Source organism: Amphiura filiformis, chromosome 17 (assembly GCF_039555335.1).
Source record: "Amphiura filiformis chromosome 17, Afil_fr2py, whole genome shotgun sequence".
Lineage (NCBI taxonomy): Eukaryota > Metazoa > Echinodermata > Ophiuroidea > Amphilepidida > Amphiuridae > Amphiura > Amphiura filiformis.
Genome location: NC_092644.1, coordinates 42,355,737 through 42,383,617, shown reverse-complemented (window position 1 = coordinate 42,383,617; position 27,881 = coordinate 42,355,737). Strand labels below are relative to the sequence as shown.

Sequence of the window (27,881 nt, the reverse complement as noted above, 5' to 3'; positions counted from 1 at the left end):
CTAGTCTTTTTAATTTGGCCTCAAATTAGCATATGTATCATTCACGATGAAGTTGGCAAGTGAAACACAAACCATCAATGCCTTTTGTATAAGCACCTTCTCAGAGTAAGAATAAATAGTTTGTAACACCTTAAACTTTCCCACCTCCTTCAGTATTTTGCTTCTGAGCACATGTTGCTCTCTGCTAAATTTCCACGTTCTCTTACATAGCTTTCTCCTCTTTGAAGAACCCATATCTATCATGTCTTCAGCTGTTCTTTTCAAATTACCACACATCTTTGAATTCTTTGATATCCACTTGTGACATCCATACCATCTCTGCTGCCCAACTGATGAACTTGGAATAAGCGGTTTTGAGGAGTTGTAACTTCCAAATTTGGTCAAACCAAATGTGTTAAAAGATGTTGCTATGTGGCTGAAGATACATGCTGTACTAGATAAAGTGAAATTAAAGTCACGGTTTCTTTGAAATATAAGAGTATGAGTGAGCTTAGGCATGTCTGAAATAGCACATCTTGTATGGTTTTGTTTTCCATCACCAGAGAATATCTTTGCGGATTTGTCAGTCAAACTGCTACTTTCAACATCGGTTGCCAATCGCTTACCTTTGGTGTCGCTGATAGAAGTTCTGAATTCTGTATCTTTAGCGATATCTAGAATGTGTAGCTGTTTCCATATGATGCCTAGCCATGACTCACTCACTCGGTGTACAGTGTCACATGTCACACCAAACAGATGGGCTATGAATTCAGTATGGAGTCCTTGTCGTAGCCATACCAGGACTAGTAAGAATTGTTCAAGAAGATTCAGCCCACTGGAATGATTTTCACTCTGTGCATAATGATGAAAAGAAAGTATACCAATATGCATTAACTTAATCTCTTTCAAATACAGCTGTTCGATCCAAGTAATTGATAGGTCTTACTTACCACAGAATGTTAAATACCCAGCGGGTACTCAAGTTTGGTTTTGGGTAGGGATGTGCTACTGAGAATTTGGAAGTGGACTCATCCATATACCAATTATTCAAGAACTTTGGACCAAATGATATACCAAAAGTCAGTTTTTTGGGCAAAATTGAGAAATTTTGAAATTTTTTGAAATTTTGATGCTGCACATCCCAGTACGGTAATTTGTACGTAGTACACCCCTGCCCCCTGAAATGGCACATAAGAATGCTAATACATTACATGTATCTTACAGCTATAGCTGCACAAAGTAACCAAGCTATGAATTCACCAGACATGTAGTTCTTTTGTCACATCCCTTCTATGAATAATAACAAGACTTTTTTGATGAAAGCAAGACAACTAATTGCATTGTATCTTCTGAAAAGTGATGCAGTCAGCCAATGATATACCAATATTTCATTATCTGATTTTTATCAGCTGATTCAGATACCACCAAAATATTCATATACTTGTGCCATATATGTGACCATCCACCACAACTGAGCCCGGATGTCTCCAGTGCCACTATTGAGATATGCTCCATTGAACTTAACAATAAACAATAGGAAACAAAGGATTAATTGATTTTTCACTACTTAAATGTCAAGTACTATAGACATGATATACATCATTTTAAAGCTAATTTCAAGCAGAATATTTTGGTTGAATATCTCAAAAATGATGATTGGCGACTTCAGGGCTCAGTTGTGCTGGATGGTCACATATGAGCAAATAAGTAAAAAAATTTCTGTAATCCGACTGATTTTGCTTGATCGCATCACATATTACCTTTTTTCCTTTTTTGTGTGTCCCTTTCTGTGTGGTTCTGAATACTTCCTTTCAGCAAATGATACAGCCATGCCACCATGACAAGGGAGAAGCCTGGAAATGAACATTTGAAAGATATGAAATAAAGCAATTGATAATCCTCAAGAAATTGTCAATAACTGTGAGTTTTAAAAAGTCGATCAAAAGGGCATTTCGTGATACACAGCATCATCCCCCACTTTTCTCAAAATAAGTTGGGGGTTCCTCCCCCTTTTTATATCACTGGAAACCTCTGGCTAGTTGTTATGTTATGTTATGTTATGTTATGTTATGTTATGTTATGTTATGTTATGTTATGTTATGTTATAAATGTCACAATACATATGTAAGCAATATTTTTGAATCAAAGTTATGACATGACTGTTAATAAATTTGGACAATTACACTGATTTGAAATCTTTGAGAAATTGAGTTAGCTTTGATTGCCAAAAAAAAACCAGATTTGAAACATTTTCAGGGTTTTGCTTGTAGCTGCTTGTGTCATGTTTTGCTGTGTTTTCCTCAAATGCCCCTTTCAAACACAATGCCATATGCTTTCACACTTTAAAATATTCATAATCTCGTGAATTTAGATATAAATTTTAAATATAAGGACACAAATTCTGGTTATGGAAAAAGTATAATGACCACATTTTTAGAATTACCATGTTGTGTGACGTGTTATGTGTCCAAACAATTTTCATGGGCACTGTCATCATATTTAGACATTTTATATTGCACACTAGTGTGATTGGTCTCCATAGCAGTATTTTCTATGGGCTATTCAATTTTTTACGGGGAAAATGAAAGATAAAGTTAAAACTGTATTTTGTTTTCAAATTTAAAAGAAGCAAATATGATGCAGATAGTATTAAACATGAGCAAAGTGTCGGTTATTAATGAGGTTATTGACTTTGCATCGCCGCTGGGTATTGTGAAAAATCTAAACTTCAGAACCAAGGAATATCCTGAGGGTGCACCCCAAAGGATATTTCGAGGTCCAAGCAAAATGATTAGATACTTCACATTCCCTTCAGAACAACAGATGTGCAATTATTAAAGGAAGGTGACCTGGTATATTTGGAAAATCAAATTCTTTAAAACTTACGTATAACATAAAATGTCATCCCTTTCAAGCACTCATACAAAAAGAACATGTAAATGTTTTTTGTACATGTGCTTAATTCCTAATGGAATTACCGACATTTATACAGTGTGATATTGGTAGTCTACAGGGTTTTTATTAATGATAATCATCATGATCATGTAATATATTGATTTCAAGTGAAAGGCCCTATTTTTCTCATAAACATATTGAAATTAGAAGTTCCAACTCAGTGTATTTCCCAAGATATCATCAAAAAACTGCCAAATTTCTTCAGAAATACACCGATTTGGAACGCCAAATTTCAATATGTTGATGAGAAAAATGTGAGCTTTCTTCTGATACCCAAATCAGCATTTTGATGAGGTAAAGTGGGGGATGAGATTTTCAATCAGGTTACCCACCTTTAACCTCTAAATAGCTTCAATTTTCACATCAGCTTTACCTGTATAGAAACTACATGTCTGATCATCTCGCATGACATCATTTACAATAAACTTGCGTCTTGCAATTCCACCGTCAATCACCATGTCATCTGTGTCATACATGGACAGGTCATTAAGGGTCAGGTCTGTCTGTGATGAGGCATCTGAATATCTGCTGCAAGAGTTGACTTGGATTTGACAGCCTTTTTCGGATGTTCTTGGTATGGCTTGAGTGTCAGTATTGGTTTCTTTGTTGACCATGTCTGGACCAGCCCACATGTACACATCTGTGGTTAGAAAAAAGGTCAAGAAAAAATGTTTTTTGTCTTAAACTGTCAAAAAAACAGAGGGTCAAGTTTAAACCCTTCATACTATACAACTGAAATTTTAGTGGGGATACTAATGAGAATATACGAGGGGGTATCAAAAAGTTTTAGAAATCGCCCAGAAGTAAATAAGCTATATCAAAGAAATTTTGTCAGTGCAATCACTGGTCCTTATGTACACTATGGTTCAAAAATGGTCTCATAAGTATGTTTACTTTTTTTACAGGTGGCACTAGATGCCAATAACCTGCTGCCCCAGTTACTGCGCATATACTGCAAGATTGAGAAAATTAAGGCAAGCAGCATTATTAAGATCCTGCTTTTGAAGGGTTGCAGTGCCTAGAAAATCGATGATGAAATGAAAAGTTATCTTCGGTGGTGATTGTGATGTGTCTCTGTTGCTTTTTGGAAAAGGAATTTTTATTTCATCACAGATTTTCTGGGCACTGTAACCCTTAAAATGGAACTTAATCATGCTACATGCCTCAATTTTCTCCATTTTGCTAGTTATGCGGTTACACAGGCAAGTACTGACATCTAGCGCCTGTAAAAAAAGTAAACCAGTGATTGCACTGACAAAATTTCATTGATATAGCTCTTTCACTTCTGGACGATTTCTAAAACTTTTTGATACCCCCTCGTATGTCTTTCTACTGATACCACATGATGGGTGAAGTGGGGAATGAGGTTGTCAATTGCATCACTCACAGACTGCTACAGACTATTTGCCAACAGCCTAAGTCCCCATGCTTTGTATGCTGTGAATTCTTGCATATTCTAACAAATCATGAAAGCGGTGTGTGCCTTTGCGTTACGCGACAGAGCGTTGCATATCTTTGGGTTTATGTGAAAGACCGTAAAAATATGCAGTATGGGGTCTTCCCGTCAGTCCGAAACACCGCTAGTCTGAATTTTTAGGGTTAGGTTTAGGGTTAGGTTTAGGGTTAGGATTAGGGTTAGGTTTAGGGTTAGGTTTAGGACTGATGGGATGTACCCGTATGTATGTAGCAGTTTTGTTTTGTACACTACATGGAATAATCAGCCCTCATTAATGGGTGATGATGGGACTTTGCCTGTTGGCAAATAGTCTGTAGTAACCTTTAAAAAATGATAAATCACTAAATAATCTTTAAGAGGTATTTTTTTACCTGTTGGTACATCAGGGGACACACTGGTTCCAACACCAGTACTTGATAGCTGCTGTGGCTTGGCCATCTCATGACCCACAATGCACTGCTGGTCATTACCCATCATCCACCCCTGGTAACTTCCCACCATGCTCTGCTGGACATTAGAAATCCCAGGTGTAACCTCAGATGTTGTGAAGCCACTGTACTGGAATCCAGCTGAAACAGGAATAGGTTGATATTGCATAACAGATTGGTATGATATAGTAGTCCCCACAACTGCAGGCGTTATAAATAATAAGTCGGTGATAAATGCAGAAATAGTTTGTTTATGATTTGTTGACTGAAATTTCTGAATACAGTGGAAAAAAGTGTGCCCCATGGTAGGTTTTTCATCTTCAAACATACAAACCATCTCAATAGTTAGGTCTGGGGAGGGGGGGTTAAGTCAAAGTATATAATAGGAAACTTTCTTTCCTGAAGGCACCATGCCAAGAAAAGTTGCTTTCTGCCTTGTAAAAGTATTGACATTGTTCATTATTTTCTGTGATTCCTTTTCTCTGAAGTACGCACCAGATGAATACCTCCCATTTTACATGCTACTAACCAATCACAGGCTGTGGGGAGTTTAAATGATAGGATTGTTGGATGGGAACTATAATTTGGTTCATCTCAAGTTTGGTAGTGACGTACAGTGTATGTGCGTATTTCCCGTGCCGCAGTATCAAATCGCGCACGTAAAGTTAAACGCCCTAAGTGTGCACGCACGCGTACATGAGCATTTTGTTGGCACGCTTGCAGCGCAACCGCGAAGAAGCATTGACGTCACTACCAAACTTGAGGTGAACCAAATTATAGTCTCTTTATTTCTGACTTTCGAGTGCTTCATACAGCTTCAATTACAAAATTTCAATATGTAAGGAACAAATTGAATAAATTGACAGCACAAAAGTTGATTACTGCTATCATCCCTTATTACCCCGCTCCTATCCATACTCTAATCCCACCTGTTACCAACCACCACCAACAACAACCACTCAGGTCAAGAACCTCTGGCCCTGCTACCTCCCACCAAGTAACTTGACTATGGTCAATCAGACTCTGACTTCAAATATGATCAAGTCATAAATGATTCCTACCTTGTTTTCTTGTTCCCTCTACTTCATTGCCTGTTACCCCTATGGTCAACAACTTCTTGCGTAGCCTGCACCGCTTTACTCGCTCCCTCGAATCCGCACGTCTCTTAGCTTTCTGCTCTTCAGTTAAATTCTTTGCATATATCTTTGACCGTATCCTATCTGTTTCTTTCACTTGCATATATTTCTCTTCGTCCTGCATCATTTTATTTCGCCATTTCCTGAGCCGCAAGGCTGTTGGAGTTGGGGTTTGAGACGGCTTCCTGCCAAATGGTATCTTGATATTTAGTAATGGATTTTGGAAGTCAGGATCTGTGCTAGCCGATAGTGAGCTACCTTGTGTTATGCTGCTTGTAAATGGCGAGGGTGTAACATTTTGATAGGGAAGAGATGGTGCTGATGCATCTGCTATGAGAAAAATGAACATCAATAAAAAAAAATCATCCTTTTCAATAATACAAATTTGATGATTGACCTTTTCGGTAGACCCCATAAGCCTTTGCGATTACACCTAAAATGATATCATTTGATGTCACGCCACCTTGCAATGTGCTGTAACGATGTTCATCACTACGCCAATAAAAGGATTAGGGATTAATCTAATGTGATAATCACAACCAGGCACATGTAGCTTTCACGAGTGCAGAGACAGAGAGGGAGAGCCCCTCCAGGCTCAGTGCACCTTAAGGGCACACAACTATGAATCAACTGGCGTAACTACCTCTTTTCTCTCTTTTGTCTTTTAAAGAAAAAAAAAGGATCACTTTCCTCACAAGGAAGTGAGGATAACACTACTAAACAACTACTACTAACAACTGACTTGCAGAAACCAATCTAACAGCTTATGACACTGTTGGTTTAGAACACTCAAAATAGGCAATGTGCCAACAGTCAATAACATCAACTGTTCAAGAGTCTTTTTGTCTGCAATGACAAACTGACATTCAACATGAATGTAAAATGGTTCAAAGTTCAAAGAAGTAAACGTCAGTTCCAGAGTTTTCTTTTAGAATTCCAAATGACATACGTAAATCAGTTCAAAGTTCAATGAAGTGACCATATAGGAGGACACCGATGATGGATTAATGTCATTGTACACAGTGACCTGTCCATTAAGTTTAACACATAGTCTTTCAGGTGCTCAGGAAGTTTGTGAGGGCGCGCGGAACGCCTTTGTGTGAGCAATGGTGGCATGATCTCAGGGCCAACCATACTAGCTTGGGGGATACTTTCACTAACCTCACTGCTGTTACCGGTACATGGATTAGACTGTGCAACCAAACCGGAGGTATTGCTGGAGCTATGACCGCTATCGCGCAAGGGATCGCGAGGATCTGACTCAGAACTGGGGTGCGAGTGATTAGCATTCCTGGGCAGGGGGTCACAAGTAGCAGGTGTGGACAACTCGCCAGGTATGAAAGGAGGCTCTGGAGGAGTACATTCAGGGACCACTTCAACAAACTCGGAATCCTCGGTGGGTGGAGACGACTTGGGAACGGGACGAGACTCCAGGTCAGGATAATACTGGCCCTTAAAGCACTCAGATTTCTTGATACGATAAGAAGTATTCGAAGCTGAGAACCCACAAATTTGCGGATGTTGCACCATGGGCCTTCGATAGTAGTGACTAAGTAGCGATCTCTAGCATGAGATTTCTTGCGATCTGAGTAGAGGTAGACAAGATCACCAACCTCCAACTCTGCTGCTGGGGAGGCAGAGGCTAATGGGGCCTTTGAATGAGCACTGTGTGGGTGGTTGGCTTTTCACAAGGCATGCTGGGCCTGAATCATTTGACAATCAGTGAAAGGAACCTGCTCATTGGTAAACTGGTCTCGCTGAAACCACATCTCACGGGCTGAAAGACCTCGGGATCTGATGCGAGTATTAAGGGCTGCAGTAGCAATGGCAAGTGATAATGCTGTAGCGGACCACCTGTAGAATCTTGTCTGAGCAACTCATCTTCAAGCTCACGAATGGCTTTCTCAGCAACAGGATTCTTGTTATTGTTTTTAATATCGACCGATCTCAACCGATAGATGGTAGCGCAGCGAAGTTTGTCATTGGCGAGTCGAACAAACCATGGTGCTGGGTCAGTACGAATGACTGCAGGGGGGCCATCAAGTGGACGAAGTTCAATGCACAATTGAATCAGGGCATCACGCAAAGTGCCATGTTGTTCATTCTCGACAATGCAAGAAGCTGTGTAGGGCGTTGAGGTTTCAAGCGCAGCACAAGGACTAGCTGGCGGCTACGCTTCAGGATATCAGCTGCAAAAGAAATGCCAACTGCATCGGGAGGGTCACTTGAGGACTGCTCGATCAATGTCTTAGGGGCATTGGACAGAGAAGCACACTGGTGACAAGTTGATGTCACTTGATCAATAGCCTTGTCCATATCAAGAGCATAAAAGTAACGCTGGGTCACCAAACTGAGCTGATGTTTGGAGGGGTGGTCAAGTTGGATGTGCAGGGCAGTGAGAAGACCATTTAAGACCTGTCTGGGAACAACAATACAATCGCGAGTTGGGGACAATGGTTGCTCACGACGAACAACAAGTAGCCCATCTCTAGCGCTAGATGCAACCTGCAAATAGCGCTTCACATCTTTGACAGAAGTAGCTTTCTTTGAAGGGCGAGTGCCCTGAACTAGATGAGCAGGTGTTCGTCGCAGATCCGGGCATTCCTGCTGAATAGCATGCCAGGCTGCTTTGCTGGCAAAGGGGAGCTTAGCTTTCCCGGACAGAATGTCATGTGCGGAAACACGAAGGACAGTTGCTTCCTCTTCACGTTTGATAAAGGAGCATATTTGACAAGTGGGCTCAGTGCAGTCAGGGGCATTACGACTAGCAAAGTCTGAGGGGTGTTAGCTGATCCTGCAAGATGACGAACAGATGCTTGGAAACGACTGACAGTGGAGAGGAATGTGGACACGCTTGAGGACTGGCTGAAAACTCACCCGGCAGAGCTTTTCATATGCCTGAACACAAGGTTTGCTGTCAGTGAGGATACATGTCTTGTGTTTGGACTGAATAACATAGGGACTGAAGTGCTTGGTGGAGGCAGAAATAGACAGCGCCTCAATTTACTTGAGGGTAACCATGTTGGCTGTCGATCACGCAATTTAGCACTGAAGAACCCGGCGAGGAAGAGTTTGTCATTGCGGGAAATATACAATGTCGACCCAATGCTATGTTTCTTCACGGATCCATCAGTAATGATCCAAAGCTGATCATTGGGATGGGGAAGTGTGACTGCCCTAGCGGAAGACAGTGCTGCTTGAGCCTTGTGAAAAGCAGTATGCAGACTATCAGACCATGTAAGCTCTTCAGTTGATTGGTGCCCTGCAATAGCATCATCTAATGGGGCTACCAGACTGGCACAATTCTGAATGACACGGGCCAGAACCTTGTATGCACCGATGAAGGACCGCATGCCACCAACTTTGCTTGGAGGCGAGCAGCTGGAAAGTGTGGCGATGCTATGGGGGCTAGCACAAAGGGTTCCATTTGACCAACTCCAACCCAGAATTACTGTCTTTAGGGGGCAAATGACTGTTTTGGAAGCAGAAAGACGTAACCCCTGCAGACTTAGACAAAGCTTGCAAAACTTGACGCCAATTCTCAACAAGTTCATCCACAGTATTACCACCACAGTACAAGTCATCAGCGAGTTTTGCTACGACACCTTTCTCTAAGAGGTCACCAAGGACACGACACATCAGTTCCTCAAGGGCTGTTTCAGAACCTGGCATACCCATGGCACACCGTGTATACACACGCACCCCACGAAAGGGGGTTGCAACACCACAGTATTTCATGGACTCATGGGATAAAGGGATTTGGTAGAAAGCACTAGTCAAGTCAGTGGCAATCAAATACTTCCATTTGGCAATTGAGCATAATGTTGAGTCCACATTGGGAATTAGAGAGGGTTGTGGCTTGCTATATCTACCGACATCAGCAAATGCAGTAACCAGACGAAAGCCTCCATTAGGCTTCTTGACAAGAAAGGACGGGTTAAGGTATTCGACACACACACCGACATCTTCAGGTCTAGCAAAGACGCCTGCTTTTTCAAGCTGATCAAACTTTGATTGCAACTCTTGGAGTTTATCCTGTGCATACAATGGGAGCGACCTTTGCGTTGGGGGGTTGGACCGGTCCCATATTAACCACAGATTTGAAAGGGCCGACAGCACCATTGTAACCTGGGAAACTAGGGTCAAAAACCTCATCGTACTCATCGAGAAGACTGCGGAAGTTGGATTGCTCACAAGTGCCAAGTATACCATCTGGGTCAAGGGCAACAGCAGCTGAGTAGTTAACCGGTGAACTGGGCTTTGGGACATTGACTGATGCTGCTGCAGCAGTGTGTGATGGCTTAGAAGTTAGTGATGGTGAAAAAACAGTGTGTATCTGGCCAAGATGTTCATGCTTTCTGATGACAAGTGGCACACCAGTATTGTTGGGAATGCAAACCCTGCCTGCAATACTTGTGATTACATCAGGCTTGGGCCAGGCTTGTTTGGGCGGTAGGAACCTACCGGCGGGGTATCAACACGGGCTCAATGGCAAAAGTAGCATCTGATTCAACAATGTCTGCAGGGAGATTTACCTCAACGTATGAGCCTGGCCATATGGTAGTGTTTTGAGAAGGTCCACGAAGTATATGGGCACGACGAACAGTGTGCTGGGATTTGGGGCTCTTGTTGGCGCCATAAGTGATAATTGTACCATCTGTCAAGATGATTTGGTTCTTAGCAGGGCTTAATTGCGACATCATTGCATTTCATGAAGGGAATACCTGCAAGGATTTCTTCGTCAAGGTCTCTAACAACTAGACCTTTAAAGACAAAGGAGTGTCTGTCACGAGTAAAGGTGAGGTTGTTTCCCCAACTACTTTAAGAGGGATGACCCATCAGCTTGACGGGCAGACTGCGAACTCTGATGAATGGGGCATCCTAATCGTTGGACAGTGTTTTCGCGAATGAGATTACCAGTGGATCCACTGTCAATGGTGATGCGGACCGCATGGTGCTTGTGGAATGCATCTACATAAGGAGACTGATCAACATGAATTCGCAGCGCTGTCTGAACATTGGGCTGCGCACTAAGGTCAGATTGGTCAACAAAGGCGCATGCTAAATCGGAGTCGCTGTCACAATCATCAAGGATGTTAAGCTGACGAGCCTTGGGCCAGGTATTTTCTGTCCTTTTCAGGGAGGTACGAGCACTCGCGTAAGAAATGCGGATGGTCATGCCGACCAGCTTGCTCACACAGAGGGCAGGATTTACCAAATGATTTCTTAGCTTTCAATTTAGGCATCGGTCTACGCTGACTACTAGTGCGCATGCTGCGAGCAGCATCGTTTGAGCTCAGCTCATCCAGGAGCGAATCCAGAGCTTGAGAAATTTCGGCTTTGATAGAAGCCAAGGTGCGGGATCTTAGCTCTGTACCGCATCGCTGCTTTACTAATCGGGGCAGCTCAGGGTTTATAAGACGCAACCACGTTAACACTACAAAGTTTTCGAGTGTAGGCGTAATCTCCTCATATTCATCGATGACTTGGTCATGGTGACTGATGCCGCCTCCTTCACGCATGAGGTTGTCTTCGGTGAATGCTACTAGGCGCTGGTACAAGTCCTCTGGCCGTTCATCAGGGCCAAGGGTAATATTGTTGAACTCTAGGAAGTGGCCACCTGTTGTTTGGAAGCCAAAATGGAGACGGATGGCTTGCCATATCTTATTCAGGCTGGTGCAGTTTTTGAGTATTGTATTTCTTGAGATAATTGGACAATAGTTGGCTATTTGTCCAAGCATAAGCTCAATGCAGCATTTTTCTGGACTGCTGTTTTCCTTTGGGCTTCCTGTATGTCCTCACCATCGTTAGTGAGACCTCGAAGAGGGAAGTTTTTGACTTTTGCCCCATACCGCTCCTTCAACCAAGTAGGGAGAAAAGCTTGGGTCTAATGACAGTGTATACTGGAGGTTATGTTTCCAGCTTTCAAATGAGTTTATTGTTTCGTTCTTTGTTAGAGGCCATTGCTTGGCATGCGATGTGTTGTGGCCATTGCTGATTGTTTTACACTCGTGTATGTGAACCAGAATAAAAGCTAATATGCAGCCTTGCAGGCTTAAGCTTACTGTTTTAAGCTTACTGGTCGCTCACAGTCTTGTGAAAGATCACACAATTAGGGTTCAAGATGACCACCAATTTCGTCAGGAAGGTCAGCTGAGAGACTTCAGAGATGACTGGTTTCGAATCCAAGCTGTCACCACGCCAATAAAAGGATTAGGGATTAATCTAATGAGATAATCACAACCAGGCACATGTAGCTTTCACGAGTGCAGAGACAGAGAGGGAGAGCCCCTCCAGGCTCAGTGCACCTTAAGGGCACACAACTATGAATCAACTGGCGCTAAATGATGTGTGCATCGGCCTAACACATACTGACATGAATTGACGACATCTCAGGTGTACACACAAAGGCTTATGGGATTTACCAAAAAGGTCAATTGAAACCGATACATTCTAGAAACACTGCTGTTATGTTGGGTCCAAATTTTAGGTGATTGCTATAGGAGTTTCAAAACCACTTTATACACTAAAAAGAATTAAATTAGATTCCTTATACTTTTCATAAACTGTAATATGTTTATTATTTGAGTGATTTTTATTTGATATAGTCCAAATATCTACCTCCAGTCAGCAGCACTAGCTTTGAAGTTCATCGTGGGTAGCAGGGTCTTAGCTAGAAATTGTGGGTTGCCCGTCATTTGAATAAAATTGCCTGTCCTAATTTGACCTTTAAAACATTTACCAGACATCTATAGCCCATTGGGGGGGGGGGTTCAAAGATTTCAAATATGTGCTGATATAGCATTGTTCTACAAATTGGGTCTACTAAAAAGGGCAATTAGCTTTTCAAAACATACAATTTATAATATAGCATCTGTCAAAGGCATTAATTTTGCCCGTCCCAGAAGCAAACTGGCCGTCTAAAATGATGGCCAGACGGGTGGCTAGCTAAGACCCTGGTGGGTAGCGTTGGCTTAGCATTGTTTCTTGTGTATACATATGCGCCACTTTGATCGTGCACATCATTAAAGTATGTACACGCACCAAATATCGCTAAGCTAACATAGAACATGCTGAACTTCAAAGCTAGTGCCGCTGACTGCAACATGCAACTGACATTATTCGTTTTTAAAAACTCAAGTTTAAAGTATTTTAGCATATCTTGTGGTTATTTACAGCACTGTTTACAGGCAGTGCTGTAAATTAAGCAACATTGTTCACGGTTCAGTTAGACCTTGGGTCTGAAAATCTACGGGCTCTTATCAATTTCCACAGCCTTTAGGCCTGAGAGCCCATCTTATATTATTTCTAACACACCCCTTTCAATTTGTTGATGATTATTTTGGCCCATTATGGTGAAAAGATTGCTCACTCCTACGCTATTATACTATTACCTTCTTTTGCTGTAGTGTCTGCTTGGCTTTGTAACATTTGCTCTTCTGTCAGATTTTTACGGCATTTCTTTTTCCGCTCCCGATCAGCTTTTTTTACCTTCTCATATATCTCTGAATTCTCCATATTCTTCTGTCGGCATCTCTTTTTCCGCTCCCGATCAGCCTTTTTCAGTTTCTCATACGTCTCAGAATTCTCCAGCTTCTTCTGTCGGCATCGCCTTGATCGTACTGCTGATGGGGATTGTGACAGTTTCCGACCAAAAGGTATGCTGATGTTTAGCTGTAGATTATCTGAGTTAGCAGTATTGCTGACAGCTGATGATACAGCGCTTTGGGGTGTGCTTTTAGTGGAATCATCTTGTAGACTTGGCAGCTCACTACCTCCTTAAAATGTGAACAATAAATAACAAGAAACTGTCTAACCTTCATTTTATACCTTCAAGTTAGTGCTTGATCTCTCAGGTTTAAGTATAGTTATCATTTCCATATCTAATTTTGTTTCTGCAAGACTTTACGATGATTGTCACCACCATGAGAGATTTAGAGTAGATTTTAGGGCTAGGATTAGCTTTTAGGGTTGAGATACATATTTAGATTAGGGTTAGACTAGGGTTGAATTTATGTGTCATGAAAGGGAACAAAATGCACATCCTCAGTACCTTCATTTTGCATTGATACCAGTACATTCCTACCTATATTCATAAGACTGCTATCAACAGTGGATGGTTGCATATCATAGAAACCTGTAGCATCCATTTCAGCTGCTGAGATGCTCTGATGATTGCTTGGTACTTCTGAAATTCAAACAAAACAAAACATGTCATATTCCTGCTCTATGCATGCTTCAAGAATACTGTTGTGAAGTAGGGGATAACTATTTGGCTAGTTAGCATTTGGATAGTTAAATTCAAATTCCTATTTTGGATAGTTAAATATTGGTTGTTCAGTCTAGGTACCAAGATCTTACTAGTCTGAGGGACCAAAATTTGACTAGCCTGAGGACCAAAATGTAACTAGCCTGAGCAACCAACATTTAACTATACTAAAAATATTGATTTTGAATTTAACTATCAAAAATAACTAGCCAAATGACTAGCCAAAAATTTACTAGCCAAATAACATATATCCCTGTGAAATATACTGCATCTACGACAAAATTGTGGTTTTTGTCTGTAAAATTGTGATTTTTTTGTGTGAAATTCAAGCCATGCAGTTGACCATCACACAGTATTACATGTAGTCAAGAGTCATAAACATCAACTACCTCTGATAGTTGCAATTACAAATACAGTCAACTGTACATATAGATGGGCATCCATCTGTTAAAGGCTTGTTCAGTGATCCCAGCGAAAGTGTAAAAATTAAAATTGTACATAAATTAAATACATAAAACTGAAGGATAAATCATTAAGTATTTTTGAAATGAAAAATTTGGCAACATACAAGGAAAACAAAGTTATTACAAAGTTGAAGTACATGTACATTCAAATACATGTAATTCCTCTACTTTTCCTCTACTTATTGTCGAGAAATTACACTTTCATGTAAAATGTCCTATTTTGTCTTTAGTATATGGCTTTCTGCTTAACTACTTGCAGGCTATGTTAGCACATCTATGCTACTAACAAAGGTGCAAAAAACTGAATTTTTAGGATTTTCCAAATGTGCAAATTACTGAATAGGCCTTTAATGCAAATAATATTGAACACGTTTGTCTGAATTGCTGTTTTTGTCTTGGTATTACGACTTTGTGATATGTAACCTGTTATAGTTAACTATTTTCACCCCACATTTAGGTGAAAAAGGGGAAAATCATTTAGACAGAATTGAAAATACATCAAAGGCTAAGGGGAATTACCCCTCCCCACCCCAAATTTCACAAAATGATCTATGCAAAAAAACCTATTATGATGAATACTTTTTTCAATATGTTCAAAAACAGCCCTCATAATAATAAGTATTTTAAGACCGGCATTGGAGTCAAGTGACACCGCAATATTGTAAATAAACTTGCCTTCATCTTCATCAATTGGTTCTGTCTTGATGGTTATGTGTAGATTTTCATCATCTGGATTTGAGGATCATAAAAGGAATAAACAGTACATGTCAAATCTGTATGGTATTACTTTTATCATTAAAATAATTTATAAACGTTCATTTTTTATTTTGATCGAAAAATGAAAGCAAAGCAAGCAAAAAATAAGATTTGGGTGATTTTTAGAGTTGATGAATTCAGATTATTTGATGTTTGGATCAGCTTTTTCTGTAATACAAGTTTGATGATTGAAACAGATACACTGCTGTCATGTTGGGGTTCAAATTTCAGGTGATTGCTATAATATTTCAAAACCACTTTACACACTAAAATGGATACACTGATATTAAATTAAATTTCTTATACTTTTCCTTACTATAAACTGTAATATGTTTATTAATTAAGTGATTTATATTTGATAGAATATTCAACATGCAATGACATTATTAAAAACAAAACTTCACAGGTCCAAAACTCAAGTTTAAAGAATTTAGCATGAGGTTCAGTTGGGGCCTTGGGTCTTACAATCTACAGGCTCCTCATCAATTTCCATAGGCTTTTGGCCAGAGAGCCCACCTTATATTATTTTCAACGCAGCCTGTACAATTTGTTAAATGAATATTTTGGCCCATTATGGTGAAAAGATTATTCACTCCTTCCTTAGGGCTCATATTGAAATTCCCTTACACAGGAAGGTGTGCGCCATCCTGCAGCTTTCCTGTGCTAGCCTTCTTTTGTTAAAATCCTGGGCAGGGTGTATCACTGATGCATATAATCCATCCGTTTTATGACCGAGCTTTCCTGAGGCGCGCACTTAGCGAGGGGAATCCTGCCTTCTTTCTGTGTGAAAACGTGGTAGGGTATTTCAATATGAGCCCTCGTTATACTATTACCTTCTTTTGCTGTAGTGTCTGCTCGGCTTTGTAACATTTGCTCTTCTGTCAGATTTTTACAGCTTTTCCTTTTCCGCTCCCGATCAGCCTTTTTCATCTTCTCATACATCTCTGGATTTTCCAGCTTCTTCTGTCGGCATCGCCTTGATCGTACTGCTGATGGGGATTGTGACAGTTTCTGACCAACAGGTATGCTGATGTTTAGCTGTAGATCATCTGAGTTAGTAGTATTGCTGACAGCTGATGATACAGCGCTTTGGGGTCTGCTGTTAGTGGAATCATCTTGTAGACTTGGCAGCTCACTACCTTCTTCAAATGTGAACAATAAATAACAAGAAACTGTTTTGATCTGAACTTCATTTTACACCTTCCTTTCCATCATAACAGGCTGGTTAGCACTTGATCTCTCAGGTTTAAATATTTAATTATCATTTCACATTCCTACAGTGGTGTAGCGTGGGTCATCATGTTGGGGGGCACCGACCATGATTGAGGGGGCACCGGGTCTGATTGGGGGGCACAAGCCGTTTTTCGGCCATTTTCCTATGGGATTTTTTAAAATTTCAGATCAATTGGGGGGGGCATGTGCCCCCGTGCACCTATGACGCTACGCCACTGCATTCCTAATTTTGTTTGGGCAAGACTTTACGATGATTGTCACCACCATGAGAGATTTATATTAGATTTTAGGGTTAGGTTTTAGGGTTGAGATACATACATGTACATTGTATATTCAGATTAGGGTTAGAAATGTGAAACTACGAGGAAATTTCATTTGAATGAACACAGCTTTCAACAGCTGTACGCAATCCAACCACGATCATCACATATTTCAAACCTACAAAGTGAATGCACAACGTTGGATACAATAAAATACTAACCAATCACGAGTGAGTTGGCATTGTTGGATTCACTTCCCCCCACTTCCACGTTGTCGTACATTGCGCAGTGTACACGAAAAATCATCATTATTATGTCAGGGTGTGTTCATTCAATTGAAATTTCTATGATAGATTAGGGACCGTTCACAAACACTTGTAGGGGGCCTGATGCAAAAAAAAATTTCATCGCAAAAAATTTTCGGGCCCCCCCCCCCCCCTTTACAGACCTCAAAAATTTCAGGGCCCCCAGCGTTGAAATAGGGCGGTCAGCCGCCATTGGCCTGTAACTTTTGGCCTGGCGGTAACTTTCCTGACTAGCAGTCTAGTTGCCGGCCAGAATAGACGGTAACTTTTTAAAAGCTCAAAGTTTTAATTTTTAAACATGATTCATGAATAATGCATCGTATATCTGTCATTATTTATTAAATCATGTAACGAAAAGCTAACTGATATAAAATAAATTTAATAGTTTCAATCCGAAAAAAAATCAGTCAGTCCCGATCTTGCCAGAAACATTTCAATGGTCTACCAGCCTAAGTTTTACTTTTATTCTGTGCATTATATTAGTAGGCAACCATCAGAAATATGGATCATAGTTTAATTATGTAAGGCGTTTACGGTGGAGGGGGCCTACTTGAATTACATCTTGGCATGACAGGGTGTGCCGCTGGAACTCTGAAACTCCTACCCGTATTTAGGGATTTTAAACCTAAAATTACTGATTCGACCATTTTGGCCTTCTTTAAAGCCATATTATAACATTTCTGTAAAAATAGATTAGTATTTATTTTCCATAAAATGTTAGCTTTTACTGTCAGATATGTCCCCTTTTAATTTTGAGCCGAACAAGTGAGGTAAAGCATAGAAAATTGGAATTTACTACTAGCGCCCATGCATGTTACTCCTTGGTTGTAATCACGGTACAATCCTCGGGTGTGTGTGTATGTGTATCCCGCACGCCGTGTACGTACTGTGCATAGGATTACGTGTTCGACTAATAACGATGGAACCGGCGTTTTATTCAAAATCTTGGATTTTGACAAAACTACAGCACCTAAAGTCTTGATTTTTGCAGAGTATCTTTATTGACTAAAGTACATTACAATCGTGTAAAAACCAGAATTTAAAAATTTTTTTGAGGGCGTTCTCCTCATCAAATGTTATAATATAGCTTTAACTGGACCCATCTTTGATTTTTTTACCTAAAAAACGGCTGATTAAATCAGGACCCTGCATGTTTAGGGATATTTTCTCAAAGCGGGACCCATGTTTGTTGCAGTTGCCACGACTCCCAAACTTCCCGGGTACGGTACTAGGGTAAAACTACCCATAGTAACATACACGGCCCTAAGGTACCTATTCATATTTATTATTATAATTATACAGTTCATTTTAAATATGCATGACAAACAATTCCTTGGTTTAAGACGTCATTATTGGACTTCACGGTTGTAACTTGACGGAGAATATGTTGATAGCCTATGCGTCCCAGTCAGGCCCGTACGCAGGATATCATTGGGGTGCTGATTTGAAAAAGTGGACTTTTTTTCCAAGGGAGGGGGCAATTTTGTGAAAAGTGGACAAAATTTGGACCTTTTTGTCCAAAAAAGCGTTAAAAAAATGATTTTTTTTTTGCTCGCTACTCTCGCAAATACTGAAAATTTTGGGACTTATTGTATACTTTTCTAAATTGGGGGTGGGGGAGCTTATAATTTCCCATTTCAAAGCTCTAAAAAGTTTTGGCCGGTAACTTTTCACCCTGGCCTGTAACTTTTCAGAGTTACAGGACCGGCTGGCCTGTAACTTTTTGAGGCATATTTCGAACACTGGGGCCCCCCCTTTTTGACATGAAAATTATTGGTCAACCCCATAGAAAAGCATATAAACTCAATTTTCCCAGGAAAATTTCTGGTAATTTTTTTCAGGGCCCCCCTTAGGAGGATGAAAAATTTTCAGGGCCCCCCTTTTTGCATCAGGCCCCCCCTTACAAGTGTTTGTGAACGGTCCCTTAGAATTTATGTGACATGAAAGGAAACAAAATGTATGTCCTCAGTACCTTCATTTTGCAATAGACTGCTATCAACAGTGGATGGTTGCATATCATAGAAACCTGTAGCATCCATTTCAGCTGCCGAGATGCTCTGATGGTTGCTTGGTAATTCTGAAATTCAAACAAAACATTTCATTTACATGTGTACTCATCTTCTTGCTCTTACATGTATATTGTATACATCAAGAATACTGTTGTGAAGTAGGGGATATAACTATTTGGCTACTAAGTATTTGGTTAATTAAATTCAAAATCAAGAGAGGTTTCCTACAGTGTATTTCAATTAAAATGTTAGCCAGCCATCCATCAACAAGTCCTTTTGGACAGGTAGTTTGCTCTTGAGACATAGGCTAAATTCTAAAAACAAAAAATTATGCTTGAATAAGTTCTGTGAACTCAAAACAAGATTAGGCTAATAAATAAAGGCTACAGCAATAGCTATATTTAAGGGTTCATATTGAAATACCCTACCACGTTTTCACACAGAAAGAAGGCAGGATTCCCTCGCTAAGCGCGCGCCTCAGGAAAGCTCGGTCATAAAACGGATGGATTATATGCATCAGTGATACACCCTGCCCAGGATTTTAACAAAAGAAGGCTAGCACAGGAAAGCTGCAGGATGGCACACGCCTTCCTGTATAAGGGAATTTCAATATGAGCCCTAAACTGACTGAACTCCCAGAAGGGGCAGAGGTCTGGTTTATGTTTTCAGGATCAAATTTTGGACAGGCAGTTTTGGTGAAAATGACGGGCACTTGTCAATCTTAGCTAAAACCCTGGTTTAGGCTAGGAACCAAAGTGTAACTAGCTGAGGACCAAAATGTAACTAAGTCAAAATAGGATGTCCTCTATCGATTTTGAATTTAACTAGCCAAATGCTACTAAGCTAAAAACAAATCCCTGTGAAGTACATTGGATCTATGGCAAAACCACAATTGTGATTTACCAGCTGCAAAATTGTGATTTAAAATAAAAATATTCAAGTCATGCAGTTGTGACCTCTTGTAGTCAAGAGTCGACTAGCTCTGATAGCTGCAACTACAAATACAGTCAACTGTAGATAGGCATTCATTTTGTTTAACCACTGAAAAATATTACTACTTCATGCACATTAAACTGAACAGGTTTATATGAATTGCTGTTTTTGTCTCCTTAGTATTACATGTATGTCTTTGTGATGTACCTGGTAGAGTTACCTATTTTCATCCCATATTTAATTGAAAAAAGGAAAATATATCTAGGCAGGGCTTAAAACAGGGTCTTACATGTAGCTAGGATTTGACAAGTGCCTGTCATTTTCACCAAAACTGCCTATCTAAAATATGACCCAGAAAACACAAAATAGACCTCTACCTTTTCTGAGGGTTCAATCAGTTCCAATAGCTTGTGCTGTACCCCTGATTTGGTCTTGTTTTGATTTGTAGAACGTACATGTATTCCAGCATTTTTTTTAGAATTTGGCACATGTCACACCCATTAATTTTGCCTATCCCAGGAGCAAACTGCCTGTCCAAAATGACAGGTGGATGGGTGGCTAGCTAACACCCTGGCTGAAAATACATGAAAATACCCCATGTATTTTGCCTTAGAAGGACAATTATCCCTCCTCAACTAAATTTTTTTAAATGGCCTATGCCAAAATACTATTTTGATGAACACTTTGTGCAGTATGTTCAAAATATGCTAGCCCTCATAATCAATAAGTATTTAAGACCTGCATTGGAGTCAAATGACACCACAATATTGTAAATAAACTTGCCTTCATCAATTGGTTCTGTCTTGATGGTAACATGTGGATTTTCATCATCTGGATCTAAGGATTATAAAGGAATAAATAGTACATATTAAACCTGTAAGGTACTATTTTTAATCTTTAAAATTATTTATAAATACTCAATTTTTTGGGCCAATGAAAATACATGTAGGTTTGATTTTGACTGAAAAATTTAAACAATGCAAACAAAACACAAATAGTTGATAAATTCAGACATTTGAAAAAATGTTTATTACCAAAGGTACATGTAAATTTCAAAGCCACTGTGCATCTGGTACAGTGTATATAAATTTGCTACCTGTCTCTGTTGCTTGCTTTCAAGTAGTCCGAATAATCAGTCCCAGAACAAAATATTAATTTCTGACATGATCGTGTTCTGGGTCTGAACTGTTTCCATATGAAATCTTGATGGCAAATTGGACTAAAGAAGCACATGGTTCTACTTTTAATCCCTATTCATGTTACGTGAATCACGCTATTGTGGACCATCCTTCTGATACTTGAATGTTTGGAAAAGCGGAACAGTCTTTTGTCTACCTCTCTGTTTGCGAACAGGCGAGGATCCTCGCCGAATAGGAAAGACAGCGTAATATAATTAAAGACAGAGATAAAAAGAATTTATAGCGTCTGACATCATCTGTCAATCAAATTCGAGCACGGTATCTTTACAAGTGTCGTGATGATGACTTGCTGAACACGGCGGAATAACCGGGCACCTTATTGTTAATTTTGCACCTTCAAACATGCCAACCATCTCAAAAGTTAGGTCTTTTACCGTCTTTACAGTAGGAAACTTTCTTTCACGAAGGCACCATGTCAACAATGCCTAGAAATTTATAGAAAAACTGCTTTTTGCCTTGTAACAGTATGTGATTTTTCGCCATTTGCTGCTATTCCTTTTCTCTGATCAGCACCAGATAGATCGGTCTATCGCGCTATTAACTTGTGTAAACCAATCAAGGATCGTAATTGACAGTGACATCAGACGCGATTAATTCTTTTTATCTCGGTCTTTAATTATAGTACGGCACTAGTTTTCAAGGTACCGTAGTAACAAATCAGTAAAAGAGTTGAGAAATCCTTTGTTTTCTATTGTTTTTATAGACCATACAATGTATCTGAAAACAAGCTCTGTTGACATATACAGTCCATTCATGGTGGATGGTTACATTTAATGGCCAAGGTGATAATCAAACAACACATGTACAAAATGTATTTCCATTAGTCTTACCTTGTTGATCATAATTGACCAGTGGCTCACTATATGTACATGTACTGGTACCTTGGTGTTCTTCTTCATCACCTAGTTGTAACAAGCCCAATGATGAACAGGATATCTTTCCCATCTAAATTCAAAGAGAAGCAAAGATCAAAATTAAGGTACATGTAATATGGTCTACCAAAAGCCGACCCACACCAACCAATACCAATGTAAAAAAAAACACCCAGATCGCTGAACACTGCAGAACCAGTACCACCACACACAGGCATAGAATTCTGCAGCAGCATGTTTTGTTGACATTAAATATACTGTTTACTTCATTTGACAGTAACTAATCCATAAATTTGACAACTCAAATACAAAGGATATAAGTTGGCAATCTTAATATTATGCAATCAAGTTTACAACACTGTCACTGTCAGCTACTGTCAGTCTTACAATGAGCAGAAGTCACTGAGTCATGCCATTCAAGTACCAATATTGATTATCTTAATTCGCCTGCTGTCAATTGACCAGAAATGAACTGTATGATTTTCCTGTTATTTTGTAATAACAAAACCATGTTTTCCTTGATTTTGGTATGAAAATGAGCAAATAGAATTTAATGTCTTGTCAATTTGGAGTTATTAAGGGCAACTAAAACTAATATTAGGTAAGTTTTATCTGTCTGGAATCTGTATTGCCTGTTCTGAGGGAAATAATGCAATTGTAAACAAAACCAACCATGGCTGATGTGGACATTGTGTAGTGTTTTTCAGTACCCTGTTTTCCATGGGTGACTGTAGGAACCCATGGATTCGAACCATGTAGGCCGTCATAAACCTTCTAGAGCTTACAACTCCTTATTGCATCAGTGCCATGCAATTTCTGACCAGTAACAATTTTTAGCATCTGTATTCATCAGTCCATCAACCAAGTGAACAAGGAATATTTATACATTCTGAAAGCTCTCAGGTAAGCAAAATAATGCCTTATAGTCAAGATCATCAAGATCAAAGAGTATGTTACATTGTGGCTTCTTTGTTTGTTTTGTCTTCACTCAGCATCTGTTTGCCTGGGCTGTTTGCTGGGGACATGAAGCTGTCAATTGTACCGTAAGTCAAATTGTAATTTTTACATTACAAAGTAAACATAATAGGGTCATTCTTCGGTAATGTGCACGTTTGCAGTCCCGCCACTTTCAGGAGTCATAACTAAAATACGAAACATGATTTTGAATTTTATTTTTTGCAGTTGTTAAGTATTGAGGTTCCTTTTATATCTCAAAACATCAAAATATTAAAAGAAGTTCTTATTTTCGAGAAAATTGCTTATACAGGGTGTCACAACCCCCAAAACCCCATGTCCCGATTGGGGTCATCAAAATTTTTGATGCTGATATCTTTTAGTGGATAACTTCAGCATCGTAAAAAACACCAGGAATGACAAGTTATTTATTGTATATAGTAGAAAAAGTTATTGTAACACATCTTTCATAGCCAGGAGTAAAAATAATTTCACCCTATATGTCTAAAATTTCCTGTCCCTATGTCTGTGTCATCTACCGTCACGAAAATTTTGAAGCGCCTGGAGAAAAATACTAATTTTGTAAGGTCATTTATTTGACCTGGAGAGCACAAGTCAATATGCAGTAAATTCATTTAGACATTTTTTCCTCATGTTGGCGCAATAAATTCATCAAAACTATAACCATTTCTTCACTCATACGGGTGGGTACCTTTATTAATCATCATCTCCGAACGCTTCTGATACCTAAAATGTTCGCATTATTTATTTTACTTTTTTTTAAAAATTACAACAGTTGTACCTTTATTTCTATTCACCTCCTTTATTGACCATGTGTATGTTATAGTTGTACCACTAGGTCGTAAGTTTGTTAATTTCGTAATATACCATCACGTCATATCCGTCACAATTTTGTGACGGATATGACGTTTGGAGGTGATTTTCACTATGAGAGAATCATTTCCATCACGTGACGGAGATGATACAGCAGAATTTCCATTCCTTGACATCATCTCCGTCACTCTACAGATAATGCCCTGCTTTGACATTAAAACTGGTCAAATGGAAATGTAATGATATGTTGCATACTCTTGGTTATACTCCCTTCCTCTGTAGGTAAAAAACAAATGTTCAATGTGCGACACATTTTTGGTATCAGTTGAACTTCGTTGCAATTGTGACAGAAATGACGACGGTGATGGAGATGACATTAGCTGCAGAAAAAGCCAAACAATTACGTCAAGCTGCTAATAAAGATTGAGCCAAACACTTTTTTACTACACTGGAGACATGTCTCTTTCTTAATCTGTAAAACAACTGACAGAAAAATCATTTTGAAATGTCTATTTTCCAAACCTTCAAATGTGCACCTTACCGAAGAATGACCCAATAATACTAATATCATAAGAACAGCACCTGAATAATCTTTGAACAATCTTTCACCTAAATAATGTTTTGGCTAAAAATTGCAACACACATTGTTCAAAGACAGTACATGTAAATCAAACCCTGACCGGTACTGAAATGATTATGATTTGAAACTTTTTGAAAACCTGAATTAATATGCTTACCAAAATCTGTTCTCCATATTGGCCAAACAATTTATTTGCTAATTCCAGTGGCCTGCACACATGTTTCCTACTCTTTCTTTTGGAAGCCATTTCTGCAGCAAAATCCTCCTCACACACCGGCAGGGGATCTGGAAATATATCCGTTGGTCCATTTCTGCCAACAAAATGCTTGGAGCAAACATAGGTGTTACTTTTTACTCTATCTAATGTGATATCTTCACGACCACAGGCAAGAATCCAGCGCGCACACTTGTCCATATTGTTTTTTGGTTTTGGAAATGAGATGAATGCTACGCCCTGCATGTCCTCACGACTTTCCACGTTGCGATTGTTGCTGCGACAAAATCCATGGCAGCAATATTTCACCATCTTTGTCTGAAAGATTATAGTTCAGCTAGCTAAATGAATTACTTGATCTTGAGGTACATGAGCTAAGTAAAGCTAAAAATCATGAAATGGAAAGCCAACATGACAAAATCCATCACACAGACAATAAAAAATAAGCTTATCCATGAATCATTGTTGACATTATCAGCGGACATTTGATTTTTAGCCACCTTGAACATTTAGAATTCATTAATACATATTATCGTAAGTCCAACATCTTCTCTCCTGTCTATTCAAAAGAATAAAATAGCAAAATCTTGCAGTAAAGTAACAACAAGTCAACAAAAGACGGCCGGAAATGGGATGGGTTACAGGCTGGCAATAACAGTATTTTATTTAAGGCCGCTCAACACTGAATTTATTTGTTTTTGTTTTTTTCAATTTCCAAATTCGTTTTATCAAAAGTATTGATTTCTGAGTGATGAATAATATGATATATAAAATCTGATGTTTGGTTAATACTTACTACCGGTTCCAGTTTACATCACTGTAATAATTTGTTTTGCCAAATGATCAATCCCAATCCTTGCCGGTTGGAACTATTCTGTCGGTCGGACATCCGGGCTATCTCTAGTCTCGGGCCCAAACTGCATGTGGCTCACGGTTTGATGTGAACAACAGAAACCGGCTGTGAAGGAGGCTACATAGCGATGTTGCTGGAGTGATGTTCAATTTCGGAAAAAACGACACTCGACCATGGAATTTAATTTTAAGTTTGTCAGTATATAAACGGTAAATCAAGTAAGTTTCTTTCATTCTGAAGACTTAGAAACGGTTGTTTGATTCCACTGACTATTTGCGATCGAAATTTACACTACACCAATGACAGAAATCATCAACAAAAATCGAATCAGGGACTTGTTTTCACTCGAACATCATCAACCGGAAGTGACGTGACACGGACCGACAGAATAACTGACAATATAAGCTGAGACTATTATACCTGAATAATAGTCTCAGATATAAGTCTTTACTTTTGTCGAAGGGCAATTTGGCATGTTTTCTCACTATTTCAATCCCAATATTCAAAGACTTGACACAATTCAGAATCTTGTGCATATAAGCTAAAGATATATACATTTAATGTATTATTCTCAATATTACTTTTCTTTATAAACTATAGATCTAGAACATATTGTGTTATTCAATTTTGAATTATGTTCAATTATCCCAGCAAACACAAAATGTTTTTGAGTTTTCGACATCATTCGCTGTCAGAAAATGTTTAAATAAAACTTTTTCATAACATTCAAAAAACTTGGTCAATTTTGCACATGTAGGCCTATGCAGTGTTCCTCTGGGCATAATTGCCTATCGATTGGATTGGTCATGGATATAAACGTATTGGTGATGTCATAAGCTTAACTTTGGTGGACAATAGAATAATCATTGATTGACAAGGTTACCCCTGCGTCCCCTAGCCGCTTGTCTCCCAGCCGGTTTGTGTTCTTCCGTCACTAAACAATAAGTGACGAAGGAGCACAAATCGGCTGGGACCGAGACTAAGCCCCTATATGCATTGTAGATGCATAAACTGATATTAGACTTTGTACAAGTCTTGGCGCTTGATTGTCGGAAAGTGTGCCATTTTTTTATTGTTACCATGGCGTGCGATAATAAATAGGCCTATTAATATAATTTTTAAATGCTTTTTTTTTGTTATTAATTAAAAATCTAAAATAGTATAAAATCGTACATGATGCCTTAAATTAAACACACACACCCCCACACCCCTACACCAACAACCACATGCCAAGTCCTGGCGAAAGTCTGCCTTGCACATCGTGCACGCGCGCGTGCACAATCCAGCATTGTCCCGCACTACCCTATTACGAGCAATGGAATAGCCCGTCAATCATGCACAGTGGTTGCTCCTGGAAGGAAGATTATACCCGATGTGACGCGGTTGCTCATGGAAGACAAGAAGGATTATACCCCTTTTCGCATGTTTTGGCCCTTTGAGTTTAAACATTGCCTAATGCCGTATGACTTTTAAAGGATTAGGATTGAGCAATGTTTTTATAGTTGGGAAAACAGGACAATATATTTTTAATCCCAACAAATATTATGTGATTATGAACATTCCTTAGGCCCTACAACCATGATGACAAACACTTTCTTTTAGGCCAAAAAATAAACATGTTTCACGTCCCTCCCGCTTCCTTTTTTGATGTTTCTTCAATTCATATTTTTATTTTTTGAAATTCAGTTATAACTTTTCAAAAAATATGTCTAGGAAGTAGAGATGCTTTCTATAGCTTTGCTAATATACAAGAAACACTTCTTTTGTAAGGTTTTGTGATAATTAGAGGGGCTACCTCTCAGAACAACAAATAAAAAGAGGCCTCCTCCTTTTCCAGGCATAAACAGCTCTAATGATGGGTATGTACACCGATTAAAAAAAAAAGAAAATAAAAAGCCACCTCTTCCTCCTTTTTTTTTCAACTTAAAACCCGGACGTTAAACATGTTTTTTATTTTACTTGGCCTTATGATACTACCGGTACACATACTTCCTTCACATTTAGATCTCTATCAAACCATACATTCCATAGCTCTTACAAGATAGAAACAAGTGTCATAAACATTTCAGATGAGCATGAAAATTTGTAGAAATAATTTTCATATTACTGAACTGGTAACATGACATGCATATGCTTATTTTTACGCTAAAAAACACAATTTCACATGCTTGATTTGTCATAATATAAATAAT

General features: G+C 39.1%; 3 protein-coding genes across 3 annotated transcripts; all 3 read right to left on the bottom strand.

Annotated features, from left to right (window-relative positions):
• Window positions 1-9: 9 nt before the first annotated feature.
• LOC140138258 (uncharacterized) lies at window positions 10-6,303 on the bottom strand. Its single transcript, XM_072160172.1, has 5 exons — window positions 5,880-6,303; window positions 4,762-4,959; window positions 3,308-3,574; window positions 1,740-1,832; window positions 10-782 (listed from the first exon to the last, which is right to left on the bottom strand). The coding sequence occupies exons 1-5, from the start codon at window positions 6,301-6,303 to the stop codon at window positions 10-12; spliced, it is 1,755 nt and encodes a 584-aa protein (XP_072016273.1).
• Window positions 6,304-13,303: 7,000 nt separating this feature from the next.
• On the bottom strand, window positions 13,304-14,138 carry LOC140138444 (uncharacterized). Its single transcript, XM_072160335.1, has 2 exons — window positions 14,041-14,138; window positions 13,304-13,732 (listed from the first exon to the last, which is right to left on the bottom strand). The coding sequence occupies exons 1-2, from the start codon at window positions 14,102-14,104 to the stop codon at window positions 13,329-13,331; spliced, it is 468 nt and encodes a 155-aa protein (XP_072016436.1). The 5' UTR covers window positions 14,105-14,138; the 3' UTR covers window positions 13,304-13,328.
• A 450-nt stretch (window positions 14,139-14,588) lies between these two features.
• Window positions 14,589-25,212, bottom strand: LOC140138257 (uncharacterized). The gene is made up of 7 exons (XM_072160171.1): window positions 24,780-25,212; window positions 22,213-22,327; window positions 20,967-21,020; window positions 19,214-19,318; window positions 16,277-16,585; window positions 15,267-15,416; window positions 14,589-14,614 (listed from the first exon to the last, which is right to left on the bottom strand). The coding sequence occupies exons 1-7, from the start codon at window positions 25,146-25,148 to the stop codon at window positions 14,589-14,591; spliced, it is 1,128 nt and encodes a 375-aa protein (XP_072016272.1). The 5' UTR covers window positions 25,149-25,212.
• Window positions 25,213-27,881: the final 2,669 nt, after the last annotated feature.